Below are 19,655 nucleotides of genomic sequence, written 5' to 3' on the forward strand. Positions count from 1 at the left end.
TCAATCTATAGTTGTACTAAGTAGGCTCTCTGTTACTGTGTGCTATACCATTGCTGGTTTGGGCCCTACAAGGTCAGCAGGATAATGAGCAAAGATGAACTTTGTGCACCTGCTGTTGCAACAGGCATTAATGATCTCTTCCATTCAGTGCAATGTTAGCCACTCTTCTTTTTAGGAGCACCATACATACATACATACATACATACATAACAAGGGGCAGTTTCAAAGTTTTGGTAAGTCTGAAGCACTTCCTATAATTTCAGCATAAAGAGGACTCGATAAGGTAGAAAAAAAAATGATTTCTAATTTATACCACTTACTTTGTTGTTCTAATTTCAGTGGTGTTTTCATCCAGACTCTACACTGAGCCACAGCTGCAGGAGAATGGTGCCATACCCTGTTCATGGAGAGGCAGCAGGTTAACCCCTTCTGTGATGGTGCCTTTGGTGCTAACAGCACAGTGCTTCTATGGTACCACCACCTTCCCCTCCCAGAAGATTCAGAGTGGCTCTGCAATGCAAGATCTTAAGCTGACAGATAGCTAAGCAAACAGGAAATGGAATACTTGTCATTTGTAAACATTCTACATATGTATAATTTAGAAGTAGATGTACAAAAATAATTATATTGTAACATATAACTTAGCCTCCACTAGTTCTCTCCAGGAAGTGAAAAGGAATCGGATTAAGAGGTGTACTATGATGAAAGATAACTTTGGCAATGATGTTCAGTAGTATTAGTGTGTACGTATTCCAAACCCTTTTTCTTACTGCCAGTGAAGTGTAATGCCCCAAGGCTTCCTCGGCAATTGTCATTTAAACTGGTGCTGAATAAGAGCTGTGGGACTATTTACTTGGGTAATGGCAGGACTGCTGGACTGGATTCCTTGGCAGGTTGCTCTGAAAGAACCATAAGAGAGCACTGTGTAAGCAATGAGGGACAGCTGAGCTGACCAGCTTTTGAATCTTGCTTTGAATCTTCTCAGCAATAGAGCACACTCTGCAGCAACAGTCCAAGAGATGTGTTAAACATTTCTGAATCTTACTGTGGGATGTTGTAGCTTCCTGAGCTGAATGATGAAATAACATTACCATCCAATTAGTGCTTGTGAGGAAACAAGGACTGGAGTTACATTTTGTTGTTTAAATTTGATGCAGGGATTGTAACTGCTTTCTCTCAGAACCTAATGAACTCATGCCAAGATGTTATCAGAGAATCATTTGAATTGGAAGGGAACCTTACAGGCCATCTAATCCAAGTGCCCTGCACTGAAAAGGAACACCTACAGCTGGATCAGGTTGCTCAGAGGTCCAGCCTGACCTTGAGTGTGTCCGGGGATGGGGCAGCCACCACCTCTCTGGGTGACCTGTGCCAGTGCCTCACCACTCTTACCATAAGAAACTTCTTCCTTATATCCAACCTAAATCTCACCACTTTTAGCTTGAAACCATTTCTCCTTGTCCCGTCACAACGTACCCTGCTAAAGAGCTTGTCCTCTTCTTACAGCCTGCCTTCAGGTTGCTCTCAGGTCTCCCCAGAGCCTTCTATTCTGCAGGCTGAACAGCCCCAGCTCTCAGCCTGTCCTCCCGTGTTCCATCCCCTGGTGCATTTCTGTGGCCCTCTGGACACGCACCGACAGCTCCATGTCTGTGCTGTACTGAGAGCTCCACATCTGGACATTCTGAATCTTACTGTGGGATGTTGTAGCTGCCTGAACTGAATGATGAAATAACATTACCATCCAATTAGTGCTTGTGAGAAAACAAGGACTGGGGTTACATTCTGTTGTTTAAATTTGATGCAGGGATGTCTCACCAGCAGAGTATGAGGACAGCATCACCTCTCCCTGCTGGCCACAATTCTTTCGATGTAGACCAGGGCACGGTTGGCTTTCTGGGCACCACGGCGCACTCCCGGTCCTCGCAGCACCGCTCTCACCCACGGCCCCGCCTCCCGCTCCCCGCCCTCCGGCGCGGTCTGATGAGGCGCACGTCGCGCCGGGGTCAGGTGTCGGCGCGGCGCTGTGCGCTCCGTGCCATGCTGCTGCCGTGGGTGCGGCGGGCGGCTGCGCGCCGCCTGGCCCGGGTTGCGCCCTTGCCGTGCAGCTGCTCGCAGCGGAGTCCCCTGCCGCGGGGTTACAGCCGCGGGGCGGGCGGGAAGGTGAGGGGTGTGTTTTTGTTAGTTGGGACGCAAAACGATCGCTTAGTTACGCTGTATCTCGTCTGTAGCGGTTTATCCCGCTCGACCAGCGTCGCTCTGTGCTACGGTGCGAGCGCCGTGCTTGCCGTCTGCCCGCGTCCCTTGTGAGCACTAACGCGTGCCGTTCCGCAGGGCCTGCTGCTGGGAGCCTACGAGAGCGAGCAGGAGGGCGGCGCCGCCCAGCTCAGCGCGGCGGGGGACGCGTTCGACAGCCGCGTGTCCGGGAGGCTGCGGGAGCTGCTGGCCGCGTGAGTGCCGCGTTCCGCGCTGAAGCGGATGGAAGCGCCTGTAAACGTCAGCAAGAACGGGGCCGAGCTGCTGGCTCGTTGTAGAGTTTAAACCCGTAACCCTTCCCAGACCGGTGTTTGCTTTCCCAAAGGCCGCGCGGCTTGGAGGGAAGCTGCTATGGGATGCACCATGTGCTGGGGAAAGATGTGAGGCATCTGTGGAGGCTGCTCGTCATCGGGATGAGCCAGCGCAGTGCGGGAGCGCTGTGTGGCTGTGGGGTGAATGCAGCAACATAGCTTTGTTATCATATAGACCCATTCACTGAAAGAAGCCTCTTGTGTTCCAGATGCGGGCCCCCTCTGAAGAAAGGCAAAGCACGTGTATTCCATGGTTTGCATCAGGTACGGACAGTGCGTTTTCATATGTGTATTTCTGACGTGTGAGATTTTCCCTTGTGGCTTACTTTGAGCTTGCTTCATTGGCGGGCATCACAGATGTGATATATCACAAGGCATCCGCTCACTCCAAGGTATGCTTCTGGTGGTGTGTAAGGTAATAACAGCTAAAAAAGGACATCTTGAACCATTGCTCTTCTGGGAAGCTTGCGCTAGTTCCACATCTTGAGGATTAAGACACTTTGTGGTGTAGTAGATTGAAAGCCAATAGAATCTGACGGAGCAGTTATTTGCAATAGGACACTAAGGGAAAGTCTAAGATGAAATTACTGGAAAATCTGTTTGCGTGCATAACCTTGAGTATGGTTTTATGCAAACTAGAATTCATCCTTAAACGTCTCCTTTTATCTTTGTTACCTTTTCCTTTTTGCCTTCCACTTTTGGTTTGTAAGGCTGCTGTTTTCAGTCTGCTGTGCTATGCGGCTTTCCTGAATTCTGGATCTGCGTAGCTCTGCAGCTTTGGGATTGTTTAGCCTGGAGAAAAGTAGGCTCAGGGGAAACCTCGTTGCACTCTACAACTTCTTGAAGGGAGGTTGTGATGAGGAGGGGTTTGGCCTCTTCTGCCGGGCAACAAACAGGACCTGAGGAAATGGCCACAAGTTGTACCAGCAGAATCTCTCAGAGAGTGGTCAGGCACTGGAATGGCTGCCCAGGGAGGTGGTGGAGTTGCCGTCCCTTGCAGTGTTCAAGAGGCATCTGGATGAGGAGCTCCGAGATAGGGTTTAGTGGTTTGGTGTAGCTACTGTAATGGGAGGACGGTTGGACTGGATGATCTTGTAGGTCCTTTCCTACCTTGTGGTTCTGTGATTCACTTAGGCAGCTCACATCTATCACATCTATCCTCTGTTCTGTAGCAAAAGCTGGATTTGTTTTCAAGACTTTTAGACTTTCCTTTAGAAGTATCTTTTGCTGCATGGTGAACATAAAGCCATATCTGCTACAACACACGTAATTAAGTGGACAACCTCACCAACTGTTTTGATCCCTGTGGCAAATGACAGAGTGGAAGACAGTGGCACCGTACTGATGCTTTTTAAGACAAATCTGTGTAACATAGAGAATGTATTTTAACACTGTTTGGCTTGATTTGGGAAGCGCAGTCTTTGTAACAACTTTGTGCTTTGGCTGTAACAATGAGGAATGTGAATCCGTTTGTTTGTTGGCTTTGTGTAGGACTTTCCAAGCGTGGTTGTAGTTGGCTTGGGCAAGAAGAATGCTGGAGTAAATGACCAAGAAAACTGGAATGAAGGCAAAGAAAATATCCGTGCTGCTGTTGCAGGTCAACTTTTTAAATTTTCTTAAGTCTTTCATGTGGAGAAGTCTTTTAATGGTGCAGTATATTCCATTATAGCCACAGAAGTTATGAGCTGAGACAAGAGGTCAGTCACACACATATGACAGCTCTTAGTCCTGAGAGCTAGACCAGACTGTCTCTCCAGCTGCCAAAACACTTAGATTCTTTGGGTACAAGAAAGGAATATGGAATATGTTTTGGTTATGGCTTTGTTTGTTGGTTTTTTTACTGTTCATAAAAGCATGGATAAACTATTTTGTGAGAAAAGAACAGTTAAAGTGTCTTAACAAAAACTCAATCACAGCAAATATCTGATACCTATGCTCATAATTCATAACACTCCAGAACAATGTAGACTTTCTTTAATAGAAAAAGCCAAGCTTAAAGGAATCGGAGCAACTGTGGAGTTTAGTCTTTATTCTTGTGAAATGGCCCATTTGTAGGAATTTATCAAGTGATAGTTTTCATCACAATTTGTCAGTATATGATAATCAGCATCGAAAATTATTCTACTGTTCTTAATTTATTAATTCTATTCTTAATTTATTTATGAACTTGAGATATCTAAGTTGGTTTTTTTTTCCCCTTGAGGTGCTATATGGATCATACCTGTTTTGCTCTTCTGTTCAATATGTCCTACTCATCCTGTACTGTATTTTTCAGTTGGCTGTAGACAGATCCAAGACCTGGAAATCCCCTGTGTTGAAGTGGACCCTTGTGGAGATGCTCAAGCAGCAGCAGAAGGTGCTGTCCTTGGACTGCATGAGTACAATGAGCTGAAGCAAAAAAAGAAACCTGTAGTTACTCCTCAGCTTCATGGAAGGTGATGGCAAAAGGAGAAGCTGCCCATGTGTTTATCCATCTGTTTATTTCTTAAATTATGCGTGCTTGTCCATGAGAAAAATGACACTGAAAGAACAGGGCTAGCAGCAGTCTCTCTCTTAACTCCTCCTAATCCTTCAAGGTCCTGGAATGTGTTCAGAGGAGGGCAGCAAAGCTGGTGAGGGTCTGGAGCACAGGCCTTATGAGGAGAGGCTGAAGGAGCTGGGAATGTTCAGCCTGGAGGAGACTCAGGGGAGACCTCATTGCTCTTTATAACTTCCTGAAGGGAGGTTGTAGTGAGCTGGGGGTCGGCCTCTTCTCTTGTGTCATTAGTGATAGGACCAGAGGGAATGGTTTCAAGCTGTGGCAGGGGAGATTCAGGCTGGATCCTTCTCAGAAAGGGTGGTCAGGCACTGGAATGGACTGCCCAGGGGGGTGGTGGAGTCACCGACCCTGGGGGTGTTCAAGGAAAGACTGGATGTTGTGTTGAGGGACATGGTTTAGTGGGAGCTAAATAGCAATAGGTGAACAGTTGGACTGGATGATCTTTTATGTCTTTTCCAACCTTGGTGATTGTACGATTTTAGTAAGGCTTAGGACAAGACCAAATGTTTTAGGTAGTTTCACATCTGCCTGCTCCAGGATTCTTCTAGCTTTCTCTGAAGCACTTGAAGCAGGGATGAGAACTAGACTAGATACACCGTGGATCTCACCCAGAATTCCTCTCAGTAATGGTAATGGAACATTCTTAACTACTTTAAATTAATGCTGCCGTACTTTCAAAAAATAGAGAGCAAACGAATGCTGACATCTTTTTTAAAGGCTGGTGATCATAATTGTTACATGTTGTTTTGTTTCTCTAGTGCTGGAAGTGAAGCCTGGCAGAAAGGTGTTATCTATGCAGAGGGTCAGAACCTCGCTCGGTACCTTATGGAGGCTCCAGCTAATTATATAACTCCAATCAAATTTGCTGAATATATTGAACAGAAGCTTGCAAATTTTGCTAGCAATGTGAAGGTCCATATAAGGTAAAATCCCTTGAAACTACTTTTCTATTGAGTAAAAAACCTTCCATGCCACTGAAATCAGCAGCGTGCTCTCATTTTTATTCCGCTATCTCAAATAACGAAAGCAAATGAAGCCTTTGTTGAAAGGGCATAAAGGTGCCCAGACTGCAGGCTGCTCTCAGAATTAGGCGAGCAGAGTAAGCAGATACTGTGTCACAGCAAAATGACTAACTGCCAGTTAGTCGTGCTGTCAGTTATCTGCTTAATTGACACAAGGGCTGTGACGGAGGAAGCCTGGTGAAAAATCAGTGAATAAATTACAGACACCAGATACCTTTTGTTTTTTCCTTTCTAATATCTCTTCTTTCATTCCCAATTGTTATATATACCTTTCCTTGTTGCCTATTTGGACGTGGTAATTAAATATCCTTTATTGCTATTTCTTTCTCTTTTTTAGTTTTTAAAATGTTGAGAGAGAGCCCCAAAAGCCTTTGCAATTGAATTTGCACAACTAATGCTTCTTGTCCCTGAATTTCTAGTTACTGCCCTTCAGCAGAAATGAGTTTGCTGGTTGTGTAAGTAAGTGCTGGAGGGTGTCCTGGTAAAATGCAAAAGGCGAAGGGAAATCAGCTGTACACATAGTATCTGTTCTGATGGGGAACAGCGAAAAAGGGGATGCAACATTGTTATTCCCTGTGCCATCAAAGCCTATACTGTCTCATACACAAGTTGAAGTTTAATGTTTCTCATGCAGAAAGTACATTGTTCTTTAAAAACAAAAGCCAAACAGTAACTTTGAGGCTGTACTTTTCCGTTTCACAAAAGAAATAACAACAGGATTTAAGTGGTAGTTTCCAGCATAACTAAAATTGAATTAATTGTGTATAAGCCTTCAAGAATTGAAGCCTTTCAAAACCAAACAAAAATTCCTTGGTCAGTGTCCAGTTAAAAAAGAAATATATATACATATTATTTTATTATTATTATTGTATAATATATATTATATAATTATATATAATGTATATATAATTTCTGTTCCAGACCAGAGTCTTGGATAGCAACGCAGCAGATGGGAGCATTCCTGAGTGTAGCCAAGGGTTCGGCTGAACCTCCCATCTTTCTGGAGATCCACTATTTAGGAGGTGTTAATCCAAATGACTCTCCCTTGGTATTTGTAGGAAAAGGAGTCACGTTTGACAGGTATGTATGGTGATATTTTAATGGTTTGGGAACAAGGGCAAGTTATGGTTTAGTTATTAAAGGATGGAGCTCAGATGGACTGCATGCATAACTCAGACAAGAGAAACTCGCTTCAAACTGCAATCATGTTAAACACAGAGGTGAAGCCTTGTTTGTACCTTCCTGCTATTCACTTTCAACACAAAGATGCTTATTCTTTTCCCAGCACACCTTTCAATGCTGCCCCAGTGAACTCACTCTATGTAGCAGATTATGCTGCATTTCCCAGGAATAAAACAAGCTGCAGTGACTGAGCAGTGTAGAACTGATGTGCTTTTGACTTGTAAGGACAAATGAAATCTGGGGGAAAGAAACAAAACTTTTGTCTTTCCCTCAGTCTGAGTGAACCATAGGATGAAGAATTTACATACTTAAAATTGCAGTCTGTCCCCGGGCGTGGAGATCATGTTTAAGCCACTCAGAAACAGTTTGTTGATTGCAGCAGGTTCTCATGTAGGGCAGAAAAAGCAGTTACACATACTGAGAATTTATCAGTCCGTTCTCTTCCATATGCTTGATTTTACCAAATCTACTATTCTTCTTTTGTACTCCATTACATAAAGACTGCAGAGTACATGAGAACTATGTTGCTATTCTGCTGTGGATTACCTGAATTCTTACGGTGTAGAGGAAGTAATTTAGGTGTAATTTAGCTGAAAACCAGATAAATATGCTGAGAGCCAGTCTAACTTGGGTGTTGAAAGAAGATCTGAAACCATTGAGTCTAGTATTTGCTGTTTATTTTTTTAATGCTAAAACATAGGGATGGGTAGAGTATTAATGTATGTAACATCTAACACCTCCGTGCTGGATGATATTTATTCTGTTTATTCCAGTGGCGGCATTTCACTGAAGCCATCATCGGGTATGGATGCAATGAGAGCAGATATGGGAGGGGCTGCAACGGTCTGTTCAGCCATTGTGACAGCAGCAGCCTTAAATCTGCCTCTTAACATAATTGGTAAGTGCTTGTGTGAGCGCCTGAAAGCCTTAATTTTACAGGATTCTCTGTAGACAAAGTCATTTTCTGTATCGGCAGTGGTAACTTTTAAGACACTGTCTTACAGAATTGTCATGAGCTCTTGCAGACCTGCTTCTCTCGTTCCATAGCTCAGCCTCTCTTCTGTTTGTTTATCAAAAGTTACTACTTTTGCATGAATAAAAGAATGCAAGGCAGAATTAAAAAATAAATGAATTAAGGCATGATTTTTAGAACTTAGAAGAGGGACTGGAGCACCTCCTATGAAGAAAGGTTGGGGAACTGGGCTTGTTTAGCTTGGAGAAGGGAAAGCTCTGGGGAGAACTTGTGTGACCTTTCAATATTTGAAAGGAGTGTATAAATGTGGGGGGGGGGGGGGGGGGTGGTGAAGCTATTTATGAGGGTAGATAGTGATAGGACTAGGGGGAATGGTTTTAAACTGAGACAGGGGAGGTTTAGGTTGGATATTAGGAGGTGGCTTTTCACACAGGCTGGTGATGCACTGGAACAGGTTGTCTAAGGAGGTTGTGGATGCCCCATCCCTGTAGGTATTTGAGGTCAGGCTGGATGTGGCTCTGGGCAGCCTAGTCTGGTGATTGGTGACCCTGCACACAGCAGGGGGTTGAAACCAGATGATCATTGTGGTCCTTTTCATACCAGGCCACTCTATGATTTTGTGACTTGGCTGTCAATAAACCTGTTTTTAATGAGTTTTGCAGAAGTCCTAATGCTTTGTTACAAGGAATTTGGATACCTGTGAAAGCCATTAGAAATGAATATGACTTAGCTGAGCTACCTTTGTGTTTGCCAAAGCTGAGGAGGATGAAGCATCAGCTTTTTCCTTAAGAGAATGTCTCAGCAGAAATCTTAAAACAACAAAATAAACTTTCTGATACTATTTTTTAGTTATGAACTGTGCTTATTGTTCCTGCAGAAATGTTGCACAGTTAGAATTAAATCAGTTGATTCAGGAATTGTAGTTTAAAAACCATTCCCTGATGAGATGCAGTCCATTCTTGGTTAAGTTTTAAGTTTGAAAACCGTAGCTTCCAGTTAATACTTTCGTTGCTGACACGCTTCAACCAGTAGAGGGCAGCGAACCACACATCCTCACAAGATTCGTGCTTCGATGTTTCCCAAGGGAAGTACTAAGCAAAAATCAGCGGAGCAGAAATCTGTGTACATAATCCCACTGAGGAGCAGCGGTTTGCAGTTGTCACAGTCCCTCATGCTTTGGGCAGACCACAGGAGCAGGCTGGGAACGGGGGCTGTCTTTCATCCCACTGTCCCATTCACTGTTCTCACGTTGACTAGAAGCTCATCTGTTTGCCCTTCTTATGGTTGGCATTCTGTGGCGATTCCTCGGATGCCTCTTGGCATAACACAACGAGGAGAGCTTGAACAGCTCGTTGTTCAGAAGTCTGATTTTTCAGAAAGAAATAACTCCCTTGACATATGACTAATTGTTCATAGACAGAAAGTATCTGTTGACAGAAGTGTCAGTGAATTTTAAAGCTCCTCTGCTTTTACTTGCCTGAGTGTGCAAAGTAGAAGTAAATCCTAGTGGTAAAATGGTGTAGGGGGAAAAAAGCTGTGGTGCAACGTGCAGAGAAATCCCACTGATTGAAGAAATTAGACCTTGTGACTTTCAGTGACCAGGAAAACTCAGACACTGAACAATTAAAGGTGAAAAATTCTTAAGTTTTCTTAAGTTTGTTGTTTGTTTTCTATATTTTTTTTTAATATCTTTTGAGAGAGATGGATGCTGGTAATGGACTTTTTTTCTTCCTCTTTCAGGTTTGGCACCCCTCTGTGAAAACATGCCCAGTGGAAAGGCAAACAAGCCCGGGGATGTAGTTACAGCCAAGAATGGAAAAACAATACAGGTGTGCCTATGAAACTTGGATTTTTGAGTACTCTGGGTGGATTGGTTTAATCAGGTTGCGTGACAGTAGTCAGAGGATATGCAATGCAAATGTAAATTAAGTAGGAATTGCAATCACAGGATTTTTTTTCCAATACGTATTGAAGAGGTTAGACGTGTTCTACAAATCCCTAATAAAGACTGGAAAGTACAGTAACCATGAACGTGCTAGAAAATATTGCCGGCTCAAGAGGTTGTAACGATGCTCATCAGCACAGGCTCTCAGAATGAGTAACATACAACTTGCTTCTGGCAGACCTTTGAGGACACTCACCTGCTGTCTGGAGTAAGATGTAAGAGTATTAGTTCCCTGCTGATAGAATCAAGGTCTTTCCCACACCAGCTGCTCTGTAGAAGCAGAACTGAGCATCATAGGATCTGTCAGTTCGAAGCAGATTGCCAAACCGCTATCTTGTATTTAATCCAATCTGTACTAATTCTCTATATTAAATGGTGCAGAAAGTTACTGCGCAGTAGACTGCTGACTTTGTGTGGAAGAAAATGGCTTACTCAGTATTTCTGTCTGGATTTTTATGATTCTACCAGCTTTGACCTTGAGGTTCTCTCTGTTGTACTGAGTTTGGAGGCATTCAGCTTGGAGGGAGAAGGCTGCACACATATTTCTCCAGCAAGAAGAAACCCAGAAGAAATAGCTAGTGGCTCAGAGTACATGCAATTAATTTTGCAGAATTCATTGTAAGCTTTCTCTGAAAAGGGAAAGATGCAGAGGGGCTACGGGTTTATTTTCTTCTTTAGAGGAAAGCAGTTTCAGAATTCAAAGAGAAAGCAATATCACAAGGAACTGCTTCCTGGAACTCATCTGTGCATCCTTGTGAATCCCTCTCCTTTGCAGTTTCTATGAGCCATATTTCTCTAAGCAAATTAATTTCCTTGGGCTTGTGACAGTGTAGTCACAATCTGACAGCTGTTCAAGAGAATATGTGAGAAATAAGTCAGCTGATGGGATATTTTCAGTAATCTCTTTCTATTGATTTTCCACCTGAAGGTTGATAACACAGATGCAGAAGGAAGATTGCTATTAGCTGATGCTCTCTGTTATGCCCACAATTTTAACGCAAGGGCTATTGTGAATGCTGCAACATTAACAGGTAATCAGTCTCTCTTCCCTGCTTCATTTTGGAAGTCAGTTTTTTGTTATTCTAATTAAACGGTCTGTGGATTTGTTGTACTATGTACGTGATGACAGCCTGAAGCTGAAAGCAGGTGAGATAATTTTGCATGTTGCAGGATAAGAACTTGCAAAAATTCTATTCTAACAACTTGTATAGCTGCAGCATGTCTCTAAGACTGGGGGCATTGGCATGCATGGAGCACAGTAAGCAATACAGATGAAGATGGGCCTGGCCCAGCTGAGCTGGAAAGGATAAGCCCAGAAGAACCTATGCAGACTCGGATGTTTTTGCACCATGTTTCCCCATGCTTCTGTTTCTAGCTGAGCTTATTAGTAGATTCCAGGCAATTATGCCACTCAGCATCTTGCCTAAGCACACCCAACCCCCAGGGATGGCTATGTGGTGCAGAGATACTGATATGGACGTGGAAAATTTTGCCAGTTCCATATGGCAGTAGCTGAAGCCAAACTAGTTTCTTTGTGAACAGCCTCTTGGGTGCCTGAGTTCTGACCTACCCAGCACTTCTTCCATTGCAAGCACCAGCGTTAGAGAAGCAGATCTGTGGCAGCCAAAAAGTAGCTGTGGATGTGATCTCTTTGCTTTAGGCATGGTTTACTATTTTGATGGTGATTGTTTTCATTTAAATTAAATTTCTATATGCTGTGCAACGACCTCTGTGAGTCAAATTCACAAATGGAAAGTACCTGGTGGGAAATTGGGTGAGTTCATAAACTTGAAGTCCGATTTTTCCATGTAGAAGAAGTCAAATTTTAGGGGTTTGGGTTCTGTTTTGTTGAGCAGATTTATTGCTGAATACGTCAGATTAGGAATATTACAATTAAGCTGAAAACAGTCAAATTTTATGAGATCTGGCATGTAGTTTTCACAAAGTCTTGTCCTATTAGTTAAACCTTTAAACAACTTGAAAAGTTTTAAAAGTAAGCAGAAGTGCACTCAAATCTGTAGGTTTTGTAGACTTCAGAAATCATTGGTAGTGAGAATTAAAAAGGGAACTACTGTGAAGAGTCTGTATGCGGGGTAATGACCCAAGTCCACCTTTGCACTCACTGCGTAACCTTCAAGGTGTCTTTTTGTAGGTGCCATGGATGTTGCGTTGGGGTCTGCTGCAACTGGAGTGTTCACAAATTCGTCTTGGCTTTGGAATCACCTTTATGAGGTTGGCCTTCAACATTATTATCGAATGATAACAGCTGCTGTTACTAAAAAATCATTGACTTTTTAAAGGAAGTCTTACCTTATACAAATCTAATATGTGACTGCGTTTTGAAATCACATAGGAATGTGTTAGGATTGCATTTAACTGAAAAATACATAATTAAGACTATCAATTGCTGGCTCTTCAGTGAGGCTGTATATCACACAGCACAGATCACATGCATCGTGATCTCAAGTGGTGTTTGCATCCTTTGATAACATACTGCATGCGTATAAGCTTTGGACTATGGACAGTAATTTGTTTTTGTTAAAAAGATAATTGGAATTAGTAAAAGCAAGACCAGGAGATATATACAGAGAGGCCTTGCAAGTGCCTGAGGTGTGATGGACATGGGGAGTCTCTGAAGGGAAGGATCTGTGAAAGTGTTTGTTACCAGGAAAAACTCTTTGTGTTCTTTTTTACTACCACTACCAAAAGTAGGATTCAGTTTTGTTTTCAGTGTATTTCCGAATAGCTGACATTATTTTTGGACCGTAGGAAGTTTTAGATAGTGATCAAAGCTTGACAAGGATAAACATGTGCAATGCTGGTGCTCATTAATGCTGTTTAAAAAAAGGAGGGGGAGGAAAAACCAACAAACCAAACACAGAAAAACAAGCAGTGAGTCACCTTTTCTTTTTCAGGCCAGCATCGTGACAGGAGACCGAGTATGGAGAATGCCTCTTTTTGAACATTACACGAAACAAGTAACAGACTGCCCTCTGGCAGACCTGAGTAACATTGGGAAGTACAGCAGGTAACGTTGTCCTGCCCTGTCCTTGCAGCCTGCAGCTGTGTTTGGGCTGGTGGTGTTGCTTTAGAAACGATTCCTCTTTCTGCTTCCTGCAGAGCTGGAGGAGCGTGCACAGCTGCTGCCTTCCTGAAGGAGTTTGTGACGGCCCCTCACTGGGCTCACCTGGACATCGCTGGTGTGATGGCCAACAAGGACGAGGTGCCGTACCTGCGCAAGGGCATGGCCGGGCGCCCCACCAGGACGTTGGTGGAGTTTGCAGCTCGGTTAAGCCAAGACAGTCACAATCCCAAATAAAATGCCTAAATGTTCATTCTGATATCATCTGCTGTGCCTTAAGGATGCAGTCTGAAACGGTATTTTCTGCACGTTTTATAAATCAAGAACATCTCAACGTTGAGACTCTGTTATGCAGCTTTAAATAAACATACACTGTTGGACCTACTTGAGGTATTTAATACCAGACTGTGATCAAGGGAACTACTTCTTGTACGAAGTAAGCACAGTTCTTGCTGTGTTTTAATTGAGAGAGAAGTGACGGCAGAGGGGAGCGGAGCTGTGCCTCACCTCAGGTTCTGCCCCTGTGAGCTGTTGCTCTTAAAGCAATGTCTGCAGAGCCCGACTGAGCACGATGTGGGACAGCGGTTTTGGTTTCGGTAACGCGGGAAGTCCAGTCAGGGAGGAACCGAAATGCAAATAGGGGAAAGTGTCGAAAAAGCCGGCGCTTACCTGTGGAACGGGGGGAGGCGGGGCTGTGGGTGCTGGGCAGGCCCGCCCGCTGCCTTTGCTTTCGCCCGTCCGCTGTGGGCTGACTGAACGCCCCTGAGGAGCCGCCCCGCCTTCGCCGTCAGGCACTGCGCGCATGCGCGGCTGCGCAGCCAGCAGCCGTGCGCCATGGCGGGCGCGTTGGGTGGGATGTTCGCCAATCAACCGCCGGGACCCCCGCCGCCAGGACCTCCCGGCGGGCCCGGCCCGGCCGGCCTCATCCCGCCTCCGACGGGGCCCCGCAACCCCAACAACACGCTGGTGGACGAGCTGGAAGCGTCCTTCGAGGTGCCGGGGGGGCGGGGGAGCCTGCGGCCGAGCGGGGGCCTGCTCGGCGCCGCGCCTTCACCTCCGCGCTTCCCTCCCCGCAGGCCTGCTTCGCCTCGCTGGTCAGCCAGGACTACGTGAACGGCACCGACCAGGAGGAGATCCGCACCGGTGAGCGCTGCCGAACGGCCGGGCCGGGCCTGGGGGCGGCGGGGCGCTGATGGCGAGGCCCGGCGTGCTGCCGAGCTCTGCTTTCTGGTTCTGCGCTCGGGAGCGATGGTAGGGGCGTAAAAGGGGAGCATCCTTCTAAATACGGTGTATTTTAAACCTTACACTGTGGAGGTTTCCTTGCTCTTCATCCTTATAGAAAACTTGATAAAACTACTGGGGAAACCAGTGTTTTCTTGCGCCTTTAACATAAGTTTTGAAAATTAGCAGAGCAGTGTTTGATGTGGAGAGTTAAAAACACGGCCTCGTACCATCAACACGTACCAGAAATCCCTCCTAGAAGACCTTCAGTATATTCTACGTGGTACAATAGAAGGTGTTTTTAGCAGCACGCACACAAATGCCGCTGTGGTGACTTTCTGAGAATCCTTTGTGCCTTTCCCTGTTGCTGTTGTACCTGCAGGTGTCGATCAGTGCATCCAGAAGTTCCTGGATGTTGCAAGGCAAACGGAATGCTTCTTTCTACAAAAAAGACTGCAGCTGTCGGTCCAGAAACCAGAACAAGTAATTAAGGAGGTATGCTAAATTGGCGTACCCGTGTTGTGCTAGACCAGATACGGTGTGCAGCAATGCAGCTAAATTGCCTCATTTGCACCGATTTTGGGTTTCTCGCTGTGCCTGAACCTGGTAAAGCCTGGCTGTCAGTGTAACTGTCAGCACAAACCTTAGGAAGTGGGATGGGATGCCTGCTGCTCTGGGGAGAACTGGGGCGTGAATAATGTCGATTCATCGGAATGAAGAAACAAACGAGTTAAATTTTGCTGGAGTAATGATCACAGAACGGTTGGTTGGAAGGGACCTCGGGAGACTTCCAGGTGCAAACCCTGCTCAAGCAGAGTCCCGTTGGTACACACAACCCACAGCTGGCCCTTTGAGTATATCTATAGGAGACTGTGCAGCCTTTGCCTATGCTTCATCACTCACACAGCACAGGAATGCTTCCTGGTTACTTCCCAATCTCTGAAATATGTAACCTAGTTTATTTGCAGGACCTCTCACTTACTTAAGCACTTTAAAATCAGCTGGAAAACTCAGGCTTAAAAATTACGCACATGTTAAGTGAGGTTCTTTATTATTCCTAGCATTACTATGTCTTTACTAATACCTATTTTTTCACCCTCAGGATGTTTCAGAGTTAAGAAATGAATTACAAAGAAAAGAAGCATTAATTCAGAAGCATTTGAGTAAACTGCGACACTGGCAGCAAGTCCTGGAAGATATCAGCGTACAACACAAAAAGCCTGCAGAAATGCCCCAGGGTCCATTAGCGTACCTGGAACAGGCATCTGCTAATATTCCTGCTCCAATGAAGCAAACGTGAATTTACACAGCTAAATCTAAGCGATCATCTTTTTACTTCATGTGCTTTTTGTATAATGTAATTTGTACTACAAGTATGAACAGTTAAGATAGAATTAAGGTAAATAAATACTCTTTTTTGGAGGAAAAAAACACTTGGGTTTTATATTTAAATTGAAAGTATACACAGTTCCTGTTCAGAATGCTTTCTGGTACAAGTGTGCTTTCCACAATATATCCTGTTCCTTCTGGAAAGGATGGCCCTACCTTTCCCGATTGTATCTTGCTAGTATGATGCAAATACACACAAAGGTTCTTATTAGGATGGATGGATGCCTCTCTGCAAGTGCAAAATCTCTTCATGTAGCTGAGGAGTAAATTGGGATTCAAATCCTTCAGCACTTGGAGATGAGCCGTCCAATCTACAACACTAGGCTGCTAGTTGGACAATTCCCTCCCCCTGTTTGTTGAGGAATTACATGAATGTTATTTTATTTACAGGTGCTTTTTTTTGTGTGAATAGCACCATTTTTCCCCAGCAATAAGTTGCTTAGCGTGGTTTGATAAATTCACTCATTCACCCACTGGGCATTTTGGTGGTGGGCGTCAGAACAATATGGGGACAGTGTGTGCAGTTCCCATAAATCTGGAACTCAAGTGCATCAGTCCAGCTCACAGTTCAGCATAACAGCACTACTTTGCAAGCCATGAAAGTTGGTCACTTACAAGCAAGTTTTAATGTTCGCGCTTACATACTACCCTGATTCATCAGGCTGATGGACTGTCAGGCATGTTGAAGTGCACCAGAAACATTACATGACAATACTATACAAAGCAGTTCATTAAGCAAAGCAGAAAATATTTGTAAACCAGCTTGCTGTAAGCTTGCTATTCTTAGGTGTGTATCACATGCTGCTCAGCATAAAACAGCTTCAACAAAAAAACAGTTTAAAACAACATCACATTACTATGCAGAAAAACAGCTGATGAAGCAGGCATATAAACCTAGAGAAATCACTAGTAAGTAATATCTTCAGCTGGAGCCTGTAACAGGACATTAGAGGACAAACTGCATATTTAATATAATAGTGGAACGGTACATTCTCTTGAGTAAAAAGTCATTTCACATAGCAGTATTAGGAATTTTGCTTTCATTATTTTTTTACAGAGATTATTAAAAAAATGCATTTTGCTGAAATCCACGCCTGTAATTCCATTATAATTAGATGTAAGAGAGTGCTGTTGTTCCTAACAATATCCTTGGAAATTATTTCAGTTTTTGTTGTAAAATTTATTAGATGAACCTTCCCTAACAGAAAACAAACAGGTAAATCTGAGAAGTATGTCAATTATATGCTTTAAAATGAAAAGTATTTAGTAAACCATTCTTGATGCTCAGCGTCTTGTATTTGGTCATCTTTGATTTGTGGTGCTTCACTGCCATGTGTCCTGTGCAAACAAATAAACAGTAGAATTGCTTACAATCTCACCAATATTTAATATGTTGGTTTTTTCCTCAGAAAAAATTAGAATCCGATAAATGGATCCGTGCTCTCATGAGCTGTGAGAGTCCAAAAAGAGACGGCGACAATTTCTAGTGGGATCTGTCCTAACTAGACACAGACTGGGCTAATAGCACCGGAACTGAGACAAATGAAAGTGAAAAGGAGCTAAGCAGCAATGGAGGAATGTTTGAATGTAGTTCTGACAGCTCAGAAATGAAATAGCAGGAATTTCTGAAAAACAAAATGGCAGCTGCAATTCACTTTAAGATACAGAGTTGATGCGTGAAAAAAGATTGGACAAGTTTTATTTGGAACTGAAAAATGCATTGTAATGTTAACTTGGTCTCTATAATTGATCCTATTACATAATCCCTGGTTTTACAGGATTCAAGATGCTTTTTATACATTCGTGTTAATTTCACTTAGCTTACAGTAGTGTGAGTTCAGATCATGTTCACATCGTGTTCCCTGCTGTAGGCAGGGACACCTCCCATTAGACCAGGTTGCTCAAAGCCCCATCCAGCCTGGCTTTGAACATCCCTGGGGAGGGGGCATCCACAGCCTTGCTGGGCAACGTCTTTCAGTGTCCCTCCACCCTCACAGTGAAGAATTTCTTCCTAATATCTAGTCTAAATCTACTCTCTTCCAGTATGAAGCCATTTCCTTGCCCATGCACTTCTAAAAAGTCCCTCCCCAGCTTTCCTATAGGGCCCCCTTAAGGTACTGAAGGCTGCTATAACGTCCCCCCAGTGCCTTCTCCAGGCTGAGGACCCCCAGCTCTCAGCCTGTCCTCATTGTGGAGCTGCTCCAGCCCTCTGATCATCTTCTTGGCCCTCTGAATCCACTCCAACAACTCCATGTTGTTCTGCTGGGGCCCTCAGAACTGGATGCAATACTTCAGGTGGGGTCTCATGAGCGCAGAGGGGCAGAATCACCACCTTTAACCTGTTGGTCACATTTCTCTTGATGCAACCCAAGATATGGTTGGCCTTCTGGGCTGAAAGCACACGTTGCTAGCTTATCTTGAATCTTTATTGACACCCCCAAATCGTTCTCCTCAAGGCTGGCTGCTCTCAAGTCATTCTCTGCCCAACCTGTATCTGTGTTCAGGATTACCCCAACACAGGTGCAAGACCTTGCACTTGGCCTTACTAAGCTTCATAAGGTTGGCAAGGGCCCACCTCTAAAGCCTGTCCAGGTCCCCTTGCATGGCATTCCTTCTCTTTAGCACATCAGCTCACCACTCAGCATGGTACCATCTGCAAACTGGCTGAAGGTGCACTCAATCTCACTGCCCATGTTGCCTATAAGGATGCTGAATAGCTCCAGTCGCAGCACTGATCCCTGTGGAATGCTACTCATCACCAGCCTCCACTTGGACATTGAGCCATTGACCACAACTTTCTGAGTGTGACTATCCAGCCAATTCCAGAGAGTGGTCTATCCATCATATCCAATTTTCTTCAATTTGGCAACCAGGATGTTGTGCGGGACAGTGTCAAACGCTTTGCAGAAGTCCTACATGATGCCAGTTGCTCTTCCTTTATCTACTGACACTGCAACTCCATCATAAAAGGCCACCAAGTTTGTCCGGAACGATCTACCCTTGGCGAAGTCATATTGGTTACCATTAATCACATCATCTTTATTTTCCATGTACCTTAGTAGGGCCTTCTGCAGGATCTGCTCCATGATCTTGCCAGGCACAGAAGTGAGACTGACTGGCCTGTAGTTTCCTGGATCTTCTTTTTTTCCCTTCTTGTGTTTCCCCTTCTCCAGCTAGTGGGAACTTCATCAGACTGCCATGACCTTTCAAATACGATGGACAGCAGTTAGGCAACTTCATCTGCCAGTTTTCCCTCAGAACCTGTGGATGGATCTCGTCATGTCCCATGGACTTGTGCACCTCCAGGTTCTTTAGGTGGTCCCAAACCTATTTTCATTTACAATGGGCAGATCTTTCCCAGTTTTTACTTTTGCTTTCTGCAACTTGGGCAGTGTCAATAGAGCCCTTGTTGGTGAAGACCGAGGCAAAGAAGTCACTGAGTACATCAGCTTTCTCCACATCTTCAGTTTCCATCCAGAAAGGGTCCACATCTTCTCTGGCCTTCCTTTTATCACTGGTATATCTGTAGAATTTCTTCTTGTTCCCCTTTATGTCCCTGGCTAGATCTAATTCTATCTGGGTTTTAGCTTTTCTAACCTGATCCCTGGCTGCTCAGACAACTTCTTTGTAGTCCCCCTAAGTAACCCGTTCCTGCTTCCACTGCCTATAGACTTCCTTTCTATGCTGAAGTAAGTCCAGGAACTCCTTGTTGATCCATGGGGGCCTCTTGGCATTCTT

At 44.3% G+C, this 19,655-nt stretch overlaps 3 protein-coding genes across 4 annotated transcripts in view; 2 read left to right on the plus strand and 1 right to left on the minus strand.

The window, feature by feature from the left end:
- The first annotated feature begins 1,992 nt into the window (after positions 1-1,992).
- On the plus strand, positions 1,993-13,692 carry LAP3 (leucine aminopeptidase 3). Its single transcript, XM_072335353.1, has 13 exons — positions 1,993-2,160; positions 2,332-2,447; positions 2,774-2,828; positions 4,056-4,161; positions 4,840-4,999; positions 5,862-6,026; positions 7,047-7,205; positions 8,081-8,205; positions 10,021-10,109; positions 11,154-11,256; positions 12,378-12,457; positions 13,141-13,253; positions 13,346-13,692. The coding sequence occupies exons 1-13, from the start codon at positions 2,038-2,040 to the stop codon at positions 13,542-13,544; spliced, it is 1,593 nt and encodes a 530-aa protein (XP_072191454.1). The 5' UTR covers positions 1,993-2,037; the 3' UTR covers positions 13,545-13,692.
- Positions 13,693-14,079: 387 nt separating this feature from the next.
- Positions 14,080-17,295, plus strand: MED28 (mediator complex subunit 28). Its single transcript, XM_072334764.1, has 4 exons — positions 14,080-14,300; positions 14,384-14,450; positions 14,911-15,023; positions 15,631-17,295. The coding sequence occupies exons 1-4, from the start codon at positions 14,142-14,144 to the stop codon at positions 15,826-15,828; spliced, it is 537 nt and encodes a 178-aa protein (XP_072190865.1). The 5' UTR covers positions 14,080-14,141; the 3' UTR covers positions 15,829-17,295.
- Positions 17,120-19,655, minus strand: part of FAM184B (family with sequence similarity 184 member B) — a 35,670-nt gene continuing 33,134 nt past the window's right edge. For both annotated transcript variants that reach the window (XM_072334762.1, XM_072334763.1), the window contains one exon: positions 17,120-17,255. In XM_072334762.1, coding sequence (XP_072190863.1) covers positions 17,165-17,255 — 91 coding nt within the window. In that variant the 3' untranslated portion in view covers positions 17,120-17,164. The remainder of the gene's footprint in view (positions 17,256-19,655) is intronic.

This window comes from Excalfactoria chinensis, chromosome 4 (genome assembly GCF_039878825.1).
Source record: "Excalfactoria chinensis isolate bCotChi1 chromosome 4, bCotChi1.hap2, whole genome shotgun sequence".
In the NCBI taxonomy this organism is placed as follows: domain Eukaryota; kingdom Metazoa; phylum Chordata; class Aves; order Galliformes; family Phasianidae; genus Excalfactoria; species Excalfactoria chinensis.

Excerpts from the sequence above, each read along its gene's own strand:
- LAP3 (XM_072335353.1), top strand. The coding sequence starts at position 2,038 with ATGCTGCTGCCGTGGGTGCGGCGGGCGGCTGCGCGCCGCCTGGCCCGG. Across the intron at positions 5,000-5,861 it reads ACTCCTCAGCTTCATGGAAG|TGCTGGAAGTGAAGCCTGGC; the intron begins GTGATGGCAAAA and ends TTGTTTCTCTAG. Across the intron at positions 12,458-13,140 it reads TTTGGAATCACCTTTATGAG|GCCAGCATCGTGACAGGAGA; the intron begins GTTGGCCTTCAA and ends TTTCTTTTTCAG.
- MED28 (XM_072334764.1), top strand. The coding sequence starts at position 14,142 with ATGGCGGGCGCGTTGGGTGGGATGTTCGCCAATCAACCGCCGGGACCC. Across the intron at positions 14,451-14,910 it reads CCAGGAGGAGATCCGCACCG|GTGTCGATCAGTGCATCCAG; the intron begins GTGAGCGCTGCC and ends TTGTACCTGCAG. Across the intron at positions 15,024-15,630 it reads CAGAACAAGTAATTAAGGAG|GATGTTTCAGAGTTAAGAAA; the intron begins GTATGCTAAATT and ends TTTCACCCTCAG.